At 38.6% G+C, this 22,028-nt stretch overlaps 1 protein-coding gene across 1 annotated transcript in view; it reads left to right on the top strand.

Annotated features, from left to right (window-relative positions):
• LOC135705142 (LIM homeobox transcription factor 1-alpha) overlaps window positions 1-22,028 on the top strand; it is a 77,905-nt gene that overhangs the window by 39,311 nt on the left and 16,566 nt on the right. Inside the window, exon 6 of the mRNA XM_065226728.1 lies at window positions 16,289-16,477. Within this exon, the coding sequence (XP_065082800.1) occupies window positions 16,289-16,477 (189 nt within the window). The remainder of the gene's footprint in view (window positions 1-16,288; window positions 16,478-22,028) is intronic.

The following is a 22,028-nucleotide window of genomic DNA, read 5'->3' as shown; positions in this document are numbered from 1 at the left end:
GGATAATTACAGGTGAGCTGGTCACTAGTGCTGGGGAGTTTTTTGCCATTAAGGAAAATCACAAAGAAAAGCAGGAAAAACAATTTTCTGAGTGATTAAATTTTTTCCAACTAGTTAGTAAAAATATCTTTCATTGATGAACATTTCAAAGTGGTGTCTCATACCGTTAAACTTTTTAGATTTTCCCAAACTCCAAATTCATTAAAAATCAAGATAGGGTAAATGTCGGCTTTGGCACCCATTGACTGTTTTCGGCAACCAAAATTTAAACGTTAATTTCACAGTATTTTCCATCAAAACACTTTGCTGAATGTATTCACACGATTCGGTAGTCTTTAAACTTAAATCTGATTAGAGTATTACGACTTAGCAATCCCGTTATGCCATATTTTTCTTTAAATGAAATATGTACACTACAAAATGCGGCGCATTTCGAGTTGCCGATAATAGAAAAGCTGGTTAGCACGTAGTTCAAATGGAAAGGCTGCCGACAGTAGTCACACTCACCTGAAAAGTTTGGAGCGTTGTAAATACAGTTTTGGACAATTCTGTCGATTGGAATGGATAGAGACGCAAACAGCAGATAAATGTAAACACAGAATCACGTCATATGTGTGCATGGCGCTGAGGAAATTCTAATAGAAGCGCGGACGCTGCTTAGATTGACGAGAATGCGTAGATGTCTGGATAAATCTAAAAATTTAAATTAAATGTTTTCCCGAAAAATTGGCTACCCTATTTTTTTTTAATGTTTGTATCGTTCATATGATTATAAACTATACCTGTGGACGAAATTTGATAAAATTCTGAGAACATTATGCCCAAACCTGCCCAATAATAATAAAAAAAAATCCCCAGAAGTTATATTGATGTTTAGATTGCTTAACTTTTCCTGGGATATAATTTACTTCACGTTGTTTTGTCAATTAGTTCGATGCGTGCCATTCACCTGGTTTAAGGACAAGATTGACTGAATCCTTTTTCCATAAAAAAAATGTTTTAACACTTCATGTTTTCGCGATCATTTGTCGAGATACTTAGTGAACGAAGTTGGTAATGTATACAGTGTAAATACATTTTCAAAAAAGTTCTTTCGCAGTTCTTCAGATAGTCATTTCGCTAAAGAACAAGCTATTCGAAAATTGCGACCGAAATAAAAATAAAAGTTCCTGAACGAGATGTGCGAAACAGTTCAGCAAACGATTCCGATTTCGCACTCTCAGCCTATTTAACAAAAAATCGAGCTATCTGAGGTTCTTGAATCCTATGTTATGTTTCACCACGGAGTAGAATAAAATTATCTCGCTTAGTTTCTGCCACTCTGCTGATGTTTTTACCCTTCTTACAAAGAAGGGTATAGATATCACTTGAAAAACAAACTATCGATCCGAGGCCCGGAGGGCCGAGTGTCATATACCATTCGACTCAGCTCGACAAGATCGGAACATGTTTGTACGTTTTTTTTTTTTTTTTTTTTTTTTTTTTTTTTTTTTTTTTTTTTTTTTATAGTAAGGTTTAGGAAAGCTTCAAGAAGCCTGGCCTGTAGTGAAGGTGGCACGGTGTGGTATCCACTAGTTGCCTAGTGCAGCTCCACTAAAACCCATTCCTTACTCTCTCCTCTGCCTGGATCCCCCCGGGACCACTGTGAAGCGACTACTTCGGGGGGTAGCTGTGCTCATGCACTTGTCGTACTCTCAGCGTTTGCTGGCGTTGCTAGATCGCTGCTCTTCTCTCCATTTACGCTGCAGCTCTGACATAATCTGCGTGACTGCCCTGCTGACGGCATTCCAAGAGTCCTCCTCTCGACACATTTCATCAACGACATTCTCCACGTGAAGGACGGGCATCTCCGTTCGCACTGCCTCGAACCTTGGACAGTCAAAGACCACATGCTCCGGCGTTTCATCGACGTTGCCACACTCCGGACAGAGGGGTGACGCTGCGTGTCCGAACCGATGCAGGTATTTCCTGAAGCAGCCGTGGCCAGACAGGAACTGCGTTAGGTGGAAATTGACTTCTCCGTGTTTTCTGTTCACCAAGGTCGAAAGAATCGGTATTAGTCTATGTGTCCATCTACCGTTCTCCGTCGTGTTCCACTCCTGTTGCCACTTAGCCAATGACTCCACTCTCACAACTTTCCGTACTCTTCCGGCTTCTCTCTGCCTGTAGCACTCGCTGTCCTCCGCCAGGGTGATGCCGATAGGGATCATACCGGCGATAACGCATACTGCTTCCGACGAGATGGTTCTGTGCGCACTCACGACTCGCATGGCCATGAGCCGGAACGTACTGCTCAGTTTCCTTTGGTTCTGCTTCGTTTCCAGCGCTGGAACCCAGGCTGGACCTCCATATCTCAGTATCGATGATGACACGCTGGCCAGAAGACGCCTCTTGCTACTGCTGGGACCAGCGTTGTTCGGCATGATTCTAGATATCGCGTTGATGGCCTTCGAAGCCTTCTCACAGGCATATTCGACGTGGCTGTTGAAGTTTAGCCGGTCATCGATCATCACTCCCAGGTATTTTAACACACGCTTCGAGGCTATGGTGTGCTCCCCGACGGTGATTTCTGCCCGCTGTACCGCTTTACAGTTACTGACCAATAACACTTCCGTTTTGTGGTGGGCTATTTGCAGCTTCGCTCCTTTCATCCAGTTACCAATCATGTCGATTGCCTCGGTTCACAACACTTCCACCTCTTCCAGCGTCTCGCCTGTTACCGTCAAGACGACGTCGTCCGCAAAGCCAACGATCTCAACTCCTTTGGGCAGTTTCAGCGTTAGCACGCCGTTGTACATCCCGTTCCAGAGCGTTGGACCAAGGATGGAGCCTTGTGGAACTCCCGCTGTGATCCTAATCGATCTCTGTCCCATGTCTGTCTCGTAGACCAGAACCCGGTTCTGGAAATAACTCCTCAGGATCCTGCACAGGTAGTCAGGGACCCTCATTCTATGCAGTGCTTCGGTGATGGCCTCCCAGCTGGCGCTGTTGAACGCATTCTTGACGTCGATCGTTATCACGGCGCAATATCGATCTCCTCTCCGCTTCTGTTTGGACGCCTTTTCAGCTCTCTCGACCACTGTCCGAATTGCATCCACCGTCGATCTCCCTTTCCGGAATCCAAACTGCCTCTCCGACAATCCGTGCTCACTCTCCGTGTATTTCGTCAGCCTGTTTAGGATGATCCTCTCCAAGAGTTTTCCGAGTGTATCCAGCAGGCATATAGGCCTGTATGATGCTGGATCCCCCGGTGATTTTCCTGGTTTCGGCAGCAACACTAGCTTCTGTATCTTCCACCTGTCAGGGAAGTGACCCTCGTTCAGGCATTTCTGCAGCACCATCCTGAACATGTCCGGGGATGACTGGATCGCCGCTTTCAACGCTACGTTGGGGATTCCATCCGGACCGGGAGCTTTCTTCACCTTCAATCCTTTCGCCACTACTACGAGCTCCTCGTTGGTGATCGGAACATGTCTGTGTGTGTGTGTGTATGTGTGTATGTGTGTATGTGTGTATGTGTGTGTGTATGTAACGAAATGAATGCGCTCACGATTCTCAGCAACCGCTCAACCGATTTGGACAAACGGCGCCAAATGATAGGTCTCGGGGTCCCATTTAACGCTATTGAACGGTTTTGGAATCGGTGAACCGGTTCCGGAGATATGGCTGGAATAAGATCCGGTGAATATGGGCCTTCACGCTGGATTTAACGGAAAACGTATCAAAACCATCATGCGACACATCAAATTACTACAGAATTCAAAAATAAGATCAATGCAAGTCGTGTTAAGTGTTCCAGACCACATTGGACACACTTGGACATGTTCCGGGTACCCCGGGGAAGTTGCTTGAATATGAATTGAATTAAAACCCATTAAATCACATTAAAATACGATGATAAGGTGAATGGTAGCCTCACCAAATAGACTACACCCGGATATATTCCGGGTACCCCAGGCAGTGGCGTAGCGTCACTGGATGACACGAGGGTGGGGGGCTTGGTCACTTATAATGACAATAAAATAAATAAACTTGAATAAGTAAGAAGGGTCTGATCACACCATAGGTGGATAAATTCGGGTTTTTTTTCTAGATTAGGTGTTATGCTTAATCACATAACATATGTGGAACTCGATCATCAAAAATCGACCCCATTTCAGTGATTGCAAGTGGTATAGAAAGACATCGATCTGTCAAGTTTATTATACCAGTTGCAAAATGAGAAAGGAAATCAAGGAGGTAGTCAATTCTATTAAAATAATAATAACCTGGTTTATAATTCTATGACTAGCACTTTTGAACCTATGTCTTTGTTCATCGTTAACTATTTACGTCCTTTATTTATAGCTGTATAGCTGGATCTAACAAATTCATCACCTTGCTTCACACAGCTAAACGTATAGTAACGTTTGCATTTCAAAAGTAGACATTTTTTATCGATATTTTATGCAATTACCTGTCACCCAACTATTAATCCTAAAATGTCACTGTAAGCTACCACTGTTCACAGCCAAATTTTGAAAGCGATATGTATTGTTTTTCTGTAGCTATGACAACTCCACGCGAATACTTGTTTAATTCTTCTTATTCTAATTTTGCGCGGGTATGTATTTTCTATTTTATTTCTGTAAACTTAGAAGAAGAATGTATGTAACATTTTTTTCGTTAAACTTTTTCTAATTGTTGAAAACCAATTGCATCAACCTTTGAATTCATTTGGATTCGAAGGAGGAAAAATATGAATGCGCAAATTAGTAGTTTGCTGCATACATTTTGAAGTCCAGAGAGAAGCAGCATAATATTGCAATAAGTGGCCCGGTTTAAGCTGAAAATATGCAGTGTTTTGAGGTGACCATCATTCCATCCGCAAGAATTTCGCAAGCGCTTCGATACCTGTAATACCCAAGGATTCAACCCTCCATATGTTTCACAACTGCGGCCAATTGCAAACTTTTGCTCAAACCCCATCACAAAGAACTACTCCAATTACTTTGTACTAAAAACGTGGAAAGATTGATCAAAATGGGAAAGGAGGGGCAAAACAGGATCATAACAAACATTTTTTTCGACAATTATGGCTAAAGTCCCAGGTAATGACTCCCAGTTAGCGGTCTCATAGTTACCAGGAACGGCTATTTTTCCTATCAGGATTAAGAACTATTTACAAACGAAAGTAATCGTTTTGATCTATTTAACGTAGGGTTAGTCTACTAGTTTTGACACTACCTTGTCCTATCCTTCGACAATGTACCTCGTTAACCTCGGGTAAGCCGATATAGATATAAGTGAATTTTGTCAAAAACAATGAACAATGAATTATTTGCTCCGTAATGTTAACGTGATTGAGCCTTCCAAATAAATGAACTAGTTTAAAAAAAATAGTTTTGACAACAGTGATCCAGTTTTTGCCCTAGGGCCTAAATACAATTTGAAATATATTTTAAAATTCAACATATGTTCGAACCTTGTATCGTAAAAAAATTGGAAATACACTGGAGTCGCTTTTTACGCGGTTTTTTTTTACACAGTTTTTTCACGCGGTTTTTTTTTAACGTTTTTTTACGCGGATTTCAGAATTAACGCGGTATATCGTTATACACTAGAGTCGCTTTTTACGTGGTTTTTTTTACAAAGTCTTTTTTTACGCGGATTTCGGAATTTACGCGGTTTTTTTTACCCGGGACGTATCACCCGCGTAAAAAGCGACTCCAGTGTACTACAAAAATGTGAAATTTAAACTTTATGAATATGGGAACTTAAGATAGGGCCACTTTGAGCACCCCTAGGGCCTAAAACTGGCACACTAACCCTAGTTTTATGTCTCGCTTTTTCAGAAAATAATCTACTTTTTTTAATGTAAACGTTAATATCCATTAACAGAATATTTCGTGCTGAATTCATAACATTCATAAGTTGACTTACTAAAAGCACAGTGACAAATATTACTGCTTAATAACGCTTTTGTTTCGCTTCTGACCGACTTGAAAATAATAGTTAAAAAATCTTTTGATAAGCCCCCTGCAAGTCGAAAAAAGAATGGCCGCATTACCTTGATAATATACAAATCACCTTTTCAGCCACTCTGTTACTCTTTACTCCTATGGTAAATTTCCATCAGCAAACGTCAGTCTGTGCGCGAAACATGATGGACATTTCCTCACCCTTTTACTCCTACAAAAATCCCATAAGATACTGTCAAGTTTTGCGTGAAGAGACGACGCTTCACTGGTTCCATGGTGGAGTGAAGAGATTATACAAGGTTCACTAGATTTCATGCACAGATCGACAGATGTTTGTGAGATTTTACCATAGGAGTAAAGAGTTGCGATGCAGAGTCATCTAAAAACGTCAATGCTCACTGAGCATGCAACCATATAACTGCTTCTCTTTCAAAAGAGCAAATGTCGCAAACGTAAATAATTACTTTTTCCGCGTATTTCTCGAGAATGAAAAACCACTAAAGTAAACCACCACAATGATTATGTAGAGGGAGAATCCCCTTATCTGATAGAATTTGTGCCTTACATGGATTGACTTTGAACTACGAGAAATTTACAAAAGAAGCCATTGTTTCCGTTTTCAACATTGTTCCTTGTGAACGCTCAGTGTCGATATCATGAAAATTTAATTTGTACAGATCGATGGTCAACTATACCAGTTATACCACTGAGGCAACACAAAAAAGGGGCCAAATTTTAGTCAGTTATTTTCCATGAAGTTCCACATATGTTATGTGGCTTAATGCTTGATGATATTAAGGTAACAGCATACATGTAGGAGCTACGCGTGCGTTTCACTTTCTGTAACTCTTGTTTTACGTTGCTCATAACAGCAATTCAAACTTTAATGACTGCTACCCTACGAGCTGCCAATAAAAAAAAGTTCACGAATCATAGTTCGCGATCTATTTCATCACATATCGGGAACAAAAAGTTGTGCAAGGAAGCTAGAGCAAAAAATATCTTTCTACATACGGTCTCTCTTGCATGTGAGTCAAAGTGGCAGTGATATTAGTTCCTGTCAATCTTAAACAAGAAAGTTCGCTCGGGAAATAACGCTTTGCGAAATTCCCATCGGTAATTTCCCTAGTGAAAACATCTCGCTTACGATAATGAACTATTGGCGATATTTCCAACACTGAATGTATCTAAGTGTTTGCTACAAAGTTATATTTTTTTAAGTTATCAAGTTTAAGGTTTTCGCTCTATAATCCTATGCGACTAGATTATCATGCGTCGTGATCATGTTACAGTCACTATAAATCTATGGAGACGCATGGTAGTCTAGTCACATAGGAGTATTGAGCGAAAACCCAAAACTTGATAACTTCAAAAAAATATAACTCAAAAAGGAAAAAAAAAAACACATCGCTGATTTTGTTGTAAAAAAAGCCTAAATTTTCAAGAAAACATGTGGCGGCCTCTATCTACAAACCATGAAAATCATAAAAATCAATGTAAATTTTTCTAATATCGTTATATTTTTCCTAAAAAGTATTTTTAATTACCTTTCATTTGATATTTTGATCTTAAAAATCGGCCCAGTGGTGAAAAAAGTCATTTTTGAAAAAAAAAATCGATTGGTTGGACCACCCTAACATGGAAATGGTCACCCTAATGATAAAATAAAAAATATGGGTCTAATATTTTGCGATAGGGAACAAAACTACCATTTTTTTTCGAAATTCTGAGAATCACTATATCGTTTTACTATGTGGAATGGCTGATATAGTATATAGTTCGATAAAAAGGGGTCTTACGCGAGCGTTTTTCAAGTTCTCAACTCCATGTTTTCATGTGATTTGAGGTGTTGCATGATGGGTTTGTTACGTTTCAGGTCGCTTCTAGTCTCAAGACCTATACTCACCAGAACAACCCGTTTAACCAAGATCGATTTTAAAAACATTCAATAGTATTCTATGGGACTATGGCACCTTCCATTTTATTCAGTATTTGCTGAGAAACACGTCTTACACATTTTGGGCTTGGGTTAGCAATCCATTCTCAGGCTGTGTTCCAATTGGTAAATTTTCACTTAAATAGGACAGCTGCAAAATTTTCAAATAAACCTGCACACTAAGATTTTTTTACAGGAGTCAGTATTTTTTTACTGGGTTTTTGAATTGCTGAAAAAGTCGGTAAAAATTCAAATGACCGTTATCCGCAAGGAATCAATGAAATCGACCAATTTTATTTTCTATCATTAAATGGGGTTAACAGAACTAAGTATGTATAGGTTCAGAACAAACCTTCTCATTAATAATATTTCCACAAATTTTTAAACTTTTACCGAACAGTTCCGCAATTCAAAAACTCGGTAAAACGGTACTGACTCGATTAGTGTGTGCTGTTGTACCAGACTTATTTTTGACAGACCAGGAATCAATTTTGACAAGATGTTTGTCGAAAATCGAATGATCAACAACAGAGGGATTTTCGAACATTATACATAATTTATTTTCGTGTCAAATTTTAGTAAAAATTCACCAAATGGAACACAGCCTCAGTGTGTAAAATACGGTGAAACCTTATTTTATATATTTTTATAGATCAATAACACCGGCCACGTTCTTACGGTCATCGTCATTGTTAGCGAGAAGGGTGAATCAGATGTGGATTCACATCGGAAAGTGATGTGATCCTGGTATGCAAATGACGTGACCCTATCTACTCAGTAATGTAAAGAGGCTTGGGTTCGAACCCAGTAAGCAAAAACGTTCGCTCTAAGGCCAGCGTGTCCCTTGCATAACAACAAGCTACGACCGACGGTTACAAGAAGCTATTAACATGAAATGAAATCCCCGAAAGCAGACAACAATGTCTTCCGAACCGGATCAAGCGTACGTCACATTTGTCTAAACATATGTATTACTATTCCGAATCGTTCCGCCAAGTTCTATTATTCACGATTTATTACAATATTGGCCTGGGATAGATCAACTCAGTAATGTAACGAAGCTTGGGTTCTAACGCATGATCTTCTGCTCAATAAGCAAAAACGGTTGCTCTATAGCCACCGTGTCCCTTGCATTGCCACAAGCTACGACCGACAAAAAGCTATTCAAATGAAGTCGGTAAAGGTGCAGCTACAAAGCAAGACCATGCTGGGTTCGATTTCCGGTCCGGCCTAGGAATTTTTCGGGTTGGAAAATTTCTCGACTTCCCTGGGCATAGAGTATGGATGTACTTGCCACACAATTATACTAATGCAAAAATGGTACAGGCATCGAAAGCTCTCAATTAAAAACTGTGGAAGTGCATCTAGAACGTTAAGTTGAAAGCACACAATAAGCTAATATGCCATAAGCAATATGCTAGAAATGCCAAGAAGAAGAAGACGACCCCGAAAGCAGTTAACAATGTTTTTTTTTTAAACTGCATCACGCATACACCCTTTCCGAAATTCCAAACTAAACATACGCATCTAATCGTAAAAACCGACCTACACACAATGCGCGAAAATCAATATCAGTGATAACAAATTTATAAGCATGTCTCCCAACTGGAACAAACTCTCCAAATCCATCCATAACCGATGTCCAATGTGGGGGCTTAACACATTTTGAATTCAAACTGCACCACCTCTACTCACTTGGTTCAAAAATGGCTGCAAACGACCCAGGGCCCGTCCACAATACACGAAATGTATACATTCCACAAAATTAATTGAAAATAAAAATAATAAACATCAATTCTCGTACTTGTTCAACAGGCACATCTCATGAGCCTTGTCACTATTAACAAGGCATAAAAAGTAACAAGAAATGAGTTCTTTGATTACTAAAAAATCCTGTTCCCCTAGTTTGATGTAGTCAGGGCTAAGGTTCGATGGTAAATCTTATACCTGTAACGTACCACAAAATTAGCAGCACCGGTAGTGTAGTGTTAAGCGTGACTGCCTCTCACTCCAAATGGCCTGGGTTCAATTCCAGTCCTCGTCGTCGGGGTTTTCTGAGGCATAACATCTCTGATCACGTTTTCCTTTGGAAGGGATGTATAACCGTTGATTCCCGGTTCATGAGTTCATGGGTCGATGGGTAGGGTCCAGGTGTGGTAGCTGCCTCCCTGGCGTTGATAGCATTGGTACTCAGTACGGAAAACAAATCAAGGAAAAAAAACTCACCACGAAAAGGTGATCTACCAGCGTTACTGGTTTGTAAGTCAAATTGATTTGCGGTTTTGATAAAGTTGCATAGTTTTCCGAATTTGAGTCTCAGTTTTGGGTAAAATTAATATTTTTTTGGTATTTTTACAAGCAAATGAATCCTTTCGTTTCATTTCTCATACATTTTTCCATATAAACTTTAAAGTTCAACCGCTAATCCAGATCGTAACCAAATTCATTTAAATTTGGCACAATTGTTGAGGACCCTAATAAAGATCGAAAAAGCAGGGAATAGGGGTTGATCCACCATACAAATATGAGCCACCCTAATGAATTCCCTTCTTTTCGCTGCTTCCTCGTATAATCTGCAATTCTCTCTCCATTGTTCTGCTTGGCATTCGGGGTCATCACATGCAATTTATCCATGTCTTTCACATACACCTTTCACAAACCATTTGAAATTTTCATGTAAATTACTATGGGAAATCTCAAATTTTAGTTCATTGCCTTCTAGTCTTTTTCTATACTGAGCTGCGAAACAGCTCGATAACTATTCTTATAGAAAATTTTCTCAGCTACAACTTTGCTGAAAAAACATCTATGTAAAACGAGACAGGAAATAGTTATTGATTATTTAAGAGATTGGTAAACTTATGACATGATTAAGCAGCTGCTCTGTAGGCAACACTGTATTTTGCATTGTGACATAGTAGCCATAATTTTTGTGTCCTATTCAACGCCCCGGAAACACCAATGTTGCCTGCTGAGTAGTTAATTGAGCATGATCATAAGACATCAGTGCATTGAACCATTAATAACTTTCGATCCTTGTATTTAATCAAAAAATGATCGTTGGCAAAGTTGTAGCTGGAAAAATTTCCTACAAGTAAAATTGAAAGTTTTTGAAGCAGACCGATAAAGTGAATTATTAGATAGACATGAACAAAAATCTTGGTTTTACCATAGTAATTCCAATACAAACTTCAAATGGTTTGTGCCATTTCAGTTTCTCACCAAATGGGTTCAAATTTTGAGAGGTTAGTCAAGGTCCGATTTGGAATCGTTTAAGTATTGTGGAGCGAAAATTTCAAATTTTGCATCACTCTAATGTTCAGGGTGCATCAGGGGAAATGGTTAGGACCTAAACTCATTAGAAAACGATTCTTCAGAATTTTTGCAACTGTCTTCTGAACAAAAATTACAATAAAATGTATTTAAAAAATCACTATTCACCAAAAGTTGTTGTTATCTATTTTTTTTTTCAAAATTTGAATTGTCCAACTATAAAATTTTCTAAAAGTTAGCATTCAACATAAGCTTTTTAATTAAACACATTAAAACTTTATTGAGAAAGGATATTTTCTTGTTGTTTAAGTTTTTAAATTTTCAGTGTTCACTCGGCTGTCGACAAATCAGGCCACTCTCGATGTGTGCTACGCGATCATCTGTTTTCTCGGCAGCAACCATTGTGTGGTCCTCCTCATTGTTCTTCATCAGCAGTTCTTTCGGTCGATACGTCGTCGACTTTGGAAAGCAACCGTTTCGTGATGAGTATGTGAGTGCTGACCACGTTTTGCGTCCACTGCTGCAATGGACGCGCTCTGACCCTCGTTGGCGTACAACAATTTGCCATACAATGAAACTACTGGAAGCGGCTCCAGTTCTGATGGAGGAGGCTTTTTGGATAGCGGAAGATAAAGTATTTATTGTGTTGTACCTTTTGACTATAGTTTTGAGATGTATTGTATAGTGACCAAGAATCCTCGGCTCTGTAAAGTTAATTCGGTTGAGCCTTATCAAATAAATTAACAAACAAAAAAAAGTTTTTAAATTTTTTATGTTTTACCAAAAATAACTAATATTCTTAACCAGGTATATTGTTTTCTAGTAAGGATTTAGTAGACACCATTTTGATAAGAAGTCAGAGTGCTACGATTTATTGAAAAAATATCGTAAAAGCCATTTTGATTTTATTTTTGCGAATTCAAAGAGCCTAATTTTAGGAAAAATGTGAAAGATTACCCATAACAAACAGAAAAGGGGCCTTTTTTACTTCAGCCGGTAAAGAAGCAGCTACAGTGACCTCTCTACAGCTCGATATTTAAGGGACCATCGAGTTATAGAATTATCAAGCTATAGAATAACTATCCTATACAGCATGGCTATTATAGTAGCCATGTAATTCGTTTACTATGGTTCTATAACTCGATATCGAGTTAGTGGACATCGAGTTGTGGAGTGTTGACTGTATAAAGCAAGACCATGCCATAATGTGTTCATAATCAAAATTTCATAAAAGTTAGATTTTTCGTAAACCTTTCAATGAAAAATATTTGACAGTGAACTTCTTGTGTTATTTATTTTTTATCACTTTTCGGCTTTTTTTTTTACCGAAAATAAAGAATCATTTCGATTAGAAGTAACATTTTCGTGCTATGATTTATTGAAAAAAATCGCACATGCCATTTTGAAAATTGTTGGTTTATTGTCCATACACACTAATCCAGGCCTCCGTCGTTCGGTAAATTTTGAACTACAGAACTGTTCGGTAAAAGTTTAAAAATCAGTGAAAAATCCAATTATTAAAAAAATTATCCCGAACTTGTACAGAAGTTGTTATTGTTCAGTTTACCCCATTTATTGATGAAAAATAAAATTTATAAATTTTCTTGATTTCTTACGTGTAACGGTCATTTGAAAATTTTACCGAGTTGTTCTGCTGTTCAAAAACCCGGTAAATTCCTACCGACTTCGGTGATCTGAATTAAGTGTGTAGCGAACAATTATGCAAAGTTTCATGGAATTTGGGAGGGTAACATTTGATCAATTCTAACATTTTATTAATCTAATAGTAATCTACGCTATGCATGCAATATCGGTGATGAGATCCGACTTGAGCTTGGTTGTTGGTGACATGATTTTCTTTTTTGGTTCTGCTGGCTACGGCAATCAAATGGAAACTAATAAATTTTGCGATCCCTCTCCGCTTATATATCCTCCTATTGAATTCTAGAAACGTCGAAACAAATGTTATCAAGTGATTTGCAACAAAGCAGGTGATTTGCATTGAACTATTTCAATGATAGTTTGATTTGCTGGTGGACATACTGCAAGTATTGAAATTCGGAACTTTTCTTTCCCCAGTAAATCACGAATAACTTTTTGATTGATAATAGCGCTATGTTTGATACCCACTTTTGATGATTGAATGCAGTGATGTACAAAAAACAACATCATTTTAGAGAATTTGAAAAATTGTAACTAACAATTTGGACACAGAACATGCCGTAGCAATTTTTCTTTTTCTTTTAGTTTTGACCCTTGGAAATCTGTGAAAAATATAGAAGGGTGAGTTTTCACTGAAATTTAAAGAACTAAAAATATTTATTGGATAAAAGCTATGAAAAATGGACTTTTTCACAATCTCGTCGAGGCGACCTTTAAACAACATTCTCCAGAGTTGCCACCTTACAAAAGTTTGTTTGTAACACCCTTAGCTATCATTTAGAGGGTGAGTCCCCAGATTTCCAGGCATAGTGCAATTTTGGGACACCCTAATGCTAGTACTTTGGTTAATTAAAAAAAATAATTTCATTAATTGGCCAACGGATATTTCGGATCTCCTGATGGAATCATAAGCACCAGTCCTAAGGCTTGTACTCGAAAAAAATGCACCATTTTTATCCGTGTGTAACTTTTTTATCCGTGGGTAAAAATTGATGAAAATCTGGGTATAACTAGTTTGGAGTGAATTGTTTACATGTGCAAAATTTCATAACAATCGATTCAGTGGTTATTGAGATGTCATCGAAACAAGAAGAAAATCGCCGGAGAAGTTTGCGCGCCGTCATGGAAAATTCGACTGCGACCATGAGATGGATCGGAAGACAACTGGAATCACCCATACAACTGTGTCTCGGGTGGTAAAATCATTTAAGAAGTCTCAGACGACCGAGCGGCGGGCTGGAAGTGGAAGAAAATCGAAGACAACTGACCCTGTGAAGGCCCGGAAGGTGTTGGATTATTTCAAGCGTAATCCGAACCTTTCGATTCGCGACGCGGCTCTGAAGGCAATGTCTTCCGCCTGGTTCGTTCAGCAAACCATAAAACGAGCTGGGCTTCGTGTATTCAAGGTCCGGAAGGCACCAGCGTGATCAACAAAACACGGCGGCCAAATCCCGCGCAAGGAAGCTGTATCGAGAGTGGTTAACGAAACCGATGTGTGTGGTTATGGATGACGAAACCTACATCAAGGCAGACGCAAAGCAGATACCGGGGCTGGAGTTCTACGTTGCCAAATCACGGTTTGATGTTCCGGAAGACATAAAGAAGAAGAAATTGAATAAATTTGCCAAAACATACTACTCTGGCAGGCCATATGCCAATGCGGTAAACTGAGTAAACCGTACATCACAATGGGTATTATCAACAGCGAAATTTACCGCACCGAGTGCCTCCAGAAGCGTCTTTTGCCCTTCCTGTCGTCCCACGGAGGCGAGACATTATTTTGGCCGGACCTGGCATCATACCATTACGCGTGATCGACGTTGGATTGGTACAGAGACAATAACGTTGTTTTTGTACCAAAAACCGCCAACTCCCCAAATTCACCAGAGATTCGTCCGGTGGAAAGATTTTGGGCCATAATGAAGGCCAAAGTTCGAAAATCGTCCAAGGTGTTTAAGAACGAGCTGGAGTTGAAGAAAGAATGCATGAAAGTGACCAAAAAGGTCGGCTCCACCATTGCACAAAATGTAATGAGGGGTCTTAAGGGAAAGGTGCGGGCTTTCAACGATGGAAAGGAAATTGAATAAAGTAATTATGCTGAAACATAATCCATATGTATTAGTTCATTCTCTGAAAGTTTCAAGGAAATCCGACTTAAAATAAATTTTTGGCGAACACTTTTGTCTGGTGCATTTTTTTTTCAAGTACAGGCCTTATACCTTAAATCAACTTCAATTTACCTCCGCTAATTCTAACACGGCTTTATCCACAATATTCAGTGCTTACTATGAAGTCACAATCAATAGTACTCAGCACCAAAGGACTCAGTGTTTGTGTCTTGTAGTGAGTTATTTTTTCTAACCATTTCGGAAACCAAAGAGAGGTGTTTGACAAAGATGATTATGATGATTTCCAAAACAACGAATACTTCAAAACAATCCTCAGCCTAGGGAACAGAGGCAAGCCTTCTTAGGATTACATTTTACGTAGAACATTTCTACTTAAAATATAGTTCTTGTCAAATCAAGTTAAAATCAATATAATTTTTTACAAGAGGACAAAAAAATAACACGATATATTTTACTTATGAAGTTTATAACTGTGCTAAGATGATATCCTATATCAAAACGGTATCAGGCAAACAAAACAGAAAACCGCAATTACATGTCGACCAGGAAGTCACGTAGCACCTTAGTCATTTCTGCCAAACCGTTCACCAATCGTTTCGGGTGACAGTATGTGGTGATAAGCGTGAAAAACTCGGTTAAAGTACTAGTGGGATTGGAGCGACACATTCCCATAGCTGAAGGGGATAGGTTCATAAAGTTTCATAAAAGTCAAAAGCTTGTGAAATATGTTGAAACAATGCCCAATTGTGTGAGCATAGGTACGCCATTCAGCCACGCTCAGTTTGACTGCGTTACCATAGCTTCCCCCGTTCATCATTTAGGAAAAAAGGACTCATTTCGCTTTGGGGCTTTGTCATGGGTTGAAATGGCCGAAATGAAAAATTATACTGCCAAGTAGGGGAGAAAAACCGTGCCAGACGACATCCACTTTGCTGACGGCAATGACTTGAATCTGTCTCACTCGCTCTCCTACAGTCTACACCCACAACGAACGGCATGACGTGTTCGCATTGTGAATGGCAGGACTGGTATGCTACTTTTTCTTTCTTCACGGTCCCTTCGCTTAGGAAAACCTATATGGGAAGGTACTTGGAAAAGTCGGAAAAGTTAGGCGACAGGATGCGATGGCGATTGAAACGGATCACGAGCGCGTGTGCGTGATTTCAATGCGAAAACTTTACCCTCTCGAAGCAGAAGTTGCGGGTCGGGTGACTGACGCCATTATTGATTGGGACTTTTCTTCTTCTCTGACAGACGATTATATGGTGATAGGGAATGAGTCGGATTTTTTTTTTCACCTAGTGTTTGTTTCCGTACTTCCATTGCAGGATCGAACAATTATCTTCACGACAGCTGCAGTGACACCGAAGGGGGTGTCAACGATGGTGATTCCTTTGGATCCCGGATAAGTTCAGGTGCAGAGGCATTCAAACCGGTCAAGGAAGAGCTCGACATGGATGAGGAGTATTTCCGGATGATGACAGCAGCAACACGTTTTGGAGGGAAAAGTTTTGAAGGTAAGCAGAAAGTGTGTCAGTCGATCGTTTTTTTGCATTTTAATTTTTAATACCTAGATTGGTACCTCGTATCGTCGTCAGTTGAAAACCAAAGTTTTTCGTAGAGGATAAATGAATTTGATTTCATCCCACAAAAGAATAATTTACATTTCTTGTACTTTTTAACTCAGAGAAAGGGGTGTCATTAAAACTTGATATAAGGAGTTCAACCAAAATGTACAAGTATATTTTAACCGTTTTACATTATTTCTTATCACAGAATCCACTTGTATACTTCTCATCCGTAATTTTCCAATGCAAATATTCAGTATCAAATCAAATTTCGCGAATTTTAAAATATGTTTATAGCTTCAGAGATTTGAAACTTTTGTAAACTTCTAAATTATATTAAAAAATATATATCTCTTATTTCAAGTGTCAGGTCATTAGGCCGAAGTTTTAATCCCAAAAAGTAAGCAGTACTTTTGAAGGATACTGATCTTTTGATTTTCGTCGCTTGGATTTGTTTTCGTACATCATTTCTAGGAATTTTTCCCTTCTTTTGAACATAAGCAGTTATTGCGTGGGATATTGTTCTTCTGATTTTTTCATTCCAGGTATGCATTTGATTTTTTTCATTTATAATTTCTAGGAATTGTTTCCTTCATATAGCATGAGCAGTTGTTCCGAATAATATTGTTCTTATGAGTTTTGGTACTTTGAGTTTTTAGACGTAGAATTACGCCTATCGGCAACATATCATAATATTAATAAAGGACATCCTAGACCAGGAATCACCAGCAGCCTCCAGCATAGTCTTGCTTTGTAGCTGCGCCTTTACCGACTGAGCTAAGGGAGGCTCACAAAAAGTTGTCACTACACACTTAGAAATACCTAATTTTACACGTGACGGAATCCATCTTTGACATAAAGGATGAGACGTAAACAAAAATGTCATGTAAAATTAAGTGCTCCGAGACTTGAAAGTTCGTTACTCGACGAAAATTACGTTTGATTGAGCTGAATGTTGCGTCTATTATGACTCAATTTTATTGTCAAAATTGACGCTCGTTTATGTCAGTCTCAGAGCACCTAAATTTACATGAATTTTTCTGAGTTTGTTTAATAGATGGGGAATTATTTCATCTGTCCGATGGTGTTATTACTTTGGTTGTTTGAATGATCGTTTGCAAGAAATCGGCGATGGAAGTCAAAAGTAATTGTAGTAAAGTACCTGTAATTGCTTTTGTAAACAATGGGTTTAACCGTCGATTTCTAGCAAATAAAAGCTCACTCCTCCAAATACTACAACAATGCTAGCTGGTAGAGGAAACATTCTTCTACCTGCTGGTCTCATTAATTTTCATTAGTGAGCTTTTAATCGCGAGAAATCGACGGTAAAACCCATTATTTACAAATGCAATTACGCCCCTTTGAAATGTTGGCACTGATATACCATACATATTTTTTATAGTTTAGAGTAACCTAGACAAGTTTATTTACTTATGCATAATTGCTTTTTACTTCAATAAAACCTGTTGTGATCAAATTGTGTCAAAGTGGATCAATGAAAATGCTGAGGTTTTGATAGAACTATGCTGTGGCTACCACAGTATTTTGAATTTAATCGTCCATATACAGTGGTGGGTTCAAATATTGACAATCTAAATTGATCAATTGAATATGTACCTAACAGGTATTTTAGGTGAGCCTTAAATTTATGTTTTTTGAACATGCAAATCATCAAAATCCGCTAACTGCTAACTGAGCAACGTTCAAAGTGTTGCCAAAAATCGAAATCTCATCCAATAATCACGAAATTTTTAGAAAAAGGTTATTCAATGTATAAAAAAATATTAAATAACAAAAATAAAAACATGATTCTTAGAGGTTTTGTCCCGGATCCCACTGTGCGTTGGGGCGTTTTATACACTCCAGCCCTATTAGTATTTTCATCGGTGCACGGTAAGGTGCATAATTTACGTCCGTGCTAAATTTGGCTTCACTTCGGGAGGACCATTACCACAAAGTCCAACAAAGTCATATGTTTCCGGCTCCAGATGGTCCGTAGACCATCCTATTCCGTCGTCTTCCTGCGAGGCTTCGAGCCAGGCGGTCGTGGAATTTAGCGCTTCAAGTTGGCTCTAGCTATAAACGAGCAGACGGTGAGCAAAATGAAAGAGAAAGCGACCAACAAAATCCCCCAATTGCTTACCAAGCAACAACGTACGCTTTGGTCTTCTTAGTTCGATCTAGGGATGACAGTGTGTACCTACTAAAGCCAGCTTGATCTTTTTCGGGGGTGAGTCTCATTCTCGTGTGTATGAAAATTTCTTCCGTATGCAATGGAACCAACAGACTTGCTAAGAATAGAACGAAAATCAATAAAGCATTTTTTTAAGCTTAACCATTCTTCTGGCATTCAGATGGACTGAGATTCTTTAGGGGAAAGACGGCATGCTGCGAATGCTTATTCTTCGGAAAATACTTTTGCATATTCACACACAGCACAAATTCAGACAGAATCAACAGAAATAAGGCACGAGAGTGAAAAAAATATGGCAATCCGCAAGATTTAGGGGGTGTTGAGAACATGGCTGCATCGCTACGGCGCGGTCGTTTCTATCGTCATTGTAGAAGATACTGCTATTGGTTACCGACGCACGAGACGACGCTGAATCAGCCACGGGGGATGTACGTTATTTACAGAAGGTATTAACTAGGAATTTCACGAATTTTCATATAAGAAGCGATATAATAAAATGTTCTACCCCAGCCTTGTTAAATATTTTTTTTTAAAGAGCGATGGTTTTTGTGGAATTGTCCACTCAGAAAAGTAACGGAGCCAGTTTCACAATCCTAATACAAACGCTAATCGACTACTTATTTGTATTACACAGAGAAACTTCGGACAACCGCTTGTACACATATGACTATGTGAAGCTACCATAAAACGGACAAAAACAAATGAAAACAAAAAAGTAACGATGCCATCGACGCAAAAAAGTGCCTTTATTCCATTCCGTAGCAAGAGTTCCGCCATCCGGAAACCAACACATAAATATGTGCTGCGGCATCGGCGGATTATAGAGTCATGTAATGGATTAGCCACCTGTACCTTTGTCACACATGTGTTCAAGGGGATCTGTACCGGAAAACCGTTAGCGACGTTATTTTTTTTATCCCTTCACTGCTGTGCGTCTGTGTGTATATGCATGGAGATCATGTTTGCCATAAACATAAATATTTATGAGCGATTTGTCGCAACAAAGGGCCTCCTGGGCTGAAACAATGGGATGAAACAAAGCAGTGATAACCTTGGTTGGGAAAGCATTTTTTTTAGTTTATGATGTTTGGCTTCTCCAGCATGATGTTATGTTTTGTCTCAGTGAGGTAGAAAAACTTTTCCACAACAAATTGGGTGGATTGGTTCGAAAAAAAAAATCGGTATCAAAATCGCAGGGGCAGTAATATTGAAATCTTAAACAGGTGTTTCTGATTCTGACAACTTTGTTTCATAAATGAAATGTTGTGGTTAGACTAGATCGGATTTATTGATTTGTCTTTATTTAGGAGGCTTTCAACCTGAGGCTGGTTCGCCTCCAAAGACTAGATCGGGTCTTTTTTGCCACATTGGTGACCCGAGCAAAGTCCAGCATCAAACTGACAACAAATTGAAATCAAGTTTTGATATCAACATTAAACTGAAATCATAATTTGATTTCAGTTTACACATTGACAAATTTGATACCAAATTTTGTTTTCGTTTTGCTGTACATTTGCTCTTTAAAAATATGTTGTTACGGGTTTGTTTTCATTGCCTTAGCATAACATCAAATTGAATACTTGTTTTGTTATCAACAGGAAAAATGGATAGCAAATTTGGTTTTCAGTTTGCTCTCACTGATAGCAGAAATAGTTTTCAATGTGATGTCACAGGAAGATATGTTTGCTCTCAATTTTGATATTTTAACCGTTAAAACGACCAAAACGACAACAACCTGAGCGAAATCACAACATCAAATTTAGATTTCAATTTGATCTCAGACTTTGCTCGGGGATATACCTTTAAGGATCTTGTGGAGTCTGCATTTTTTCCAAATGCCGCTAGTGAAAAGTTATAATCTCACAAATGCAATTGAACAATCGTCGGCCGTAGCTTGTTGTGATATACGGTAGCCTTAAAGCGACCATTTTTGCTATCGTACTTCCCACTAACAAAAACGTCCTGACTACCGTGAAAGAATTCTTTTCCTACCCAATGACCGTTAGGGCGTGGCCGGCGCCGTTATTGACCATTAAAGTATTGATACACTGGATTTTGCACACTGACCATCGATTGATAATCCCAAGCCCCATTAATATAATTCTTTGTGCAAATTTCGGTGGATCTGGTAGCAACTACGAAATGAATGTTCGTCAATGCTCATGCTCTTACTCATGTTCAGGAAAGTTGTAAAACATATTATGAGAAGTAACTTTGCAGAAGACGCTATCTATTGAGAAGTTCCAGGCCAAATTGATTTTTTTTTACTAGACCTTCTCTGAATTGTATGAAACTTTGCATAATTGTTTGTTATCGATACTCCTTCACACTTGTGCTTACATTAGGCCATGTTTAACTATGCATTTTTAAGTAAGCATTTTTTTTATATATGGCGTTTTCGACATTTTTCAATAAAACGTAGCACGAAAACATTACTAAGACAAACAGAAATCCAAAAAAAGTACAAAAAATTAAAATAAGAAAAACTTTTCTTGTTCACTATTTTTGATTTTTTGACCTGATACTACGTCTTTGTAGGAGATATGGGGTACCATTTTATCGTAGCTTCCCAAGTAACAATTCAAGCTGCCCAGGTAACAGTACAAGCTGAATTGTAAGAACAGAAGCTGATTATAGGTTGATTTAAGGTGTACGAAGCTGATTAACACCAGGCTGAATATATAGTTGATTAGTAGTGCATAAAGCGAATTGTATCCCCATAATTCAACCTCAGTAAGTTAGCTTATCTAAAGACTGAACAAGACTTATTTAAGCATAACACTACTCCACAAAACAGCAATGTGCTACAAATATTTTGATAGCCTGATAGAATTATATAAATTTATTGCATAATATTGTTAAATGTCGTCAGTGTCACTTGCTGCATTTCCGACATTTTAGTTATTCTAAATTCACTGCCTACCTTTCTAATCCCAAGCAGTTAAGCAGTAGATACAAGGAACAGGAGATTTTATGAATAGCTACAGGTAGAAGTGAACTGCGACGACGTTGGAAGTATTAACATTTGGAGTTGGTTGGAAATGCTAACATGAAGCTTTAGTGTGATGATTTATTAGCTAGAGAATGATCTTTAGAAGAGGGTAGGTGGATAGTTCCGTTAGAGTACGGCAGTATGAAAATTGAATAGAAGTTGAAAATGAGCGAAGGGCCATTAATGCGACAGTTTTTCAAGATAGACGCACATTTTTGCCTAACCCGTACGATGTACGCGGGGACTTGAAGTATGTCTCCAAGTCCACAGGCAAAAATGTGCGTCCCTCTTGTTGCTCATAAACTGACTGCGGC

Source organism: Ochlerotatus camptorhynchus, unplaced genomic scaffold, assembly GCF_037179485.1.
Source record: "Ochlerotatus camptorhynchus isolate MF236.1 unplaced genomic scaffold, CSIRO-AGI_Acam_v1.1 ptg000258l, whole genome shotgun sequence".
In the NCBI taxonomy this organism is placed as follows: Eukaryota; Metazoa; Arthropoda; class Insecta; order Diptera; family Culicidae; genus Ochlerotatus; species Ochlerotatus camptorhynchus.
Note: the sequence above shows the minus strand (reverse complement) of the source record. Positions and strands in the feature narration are given on the sequence as shown.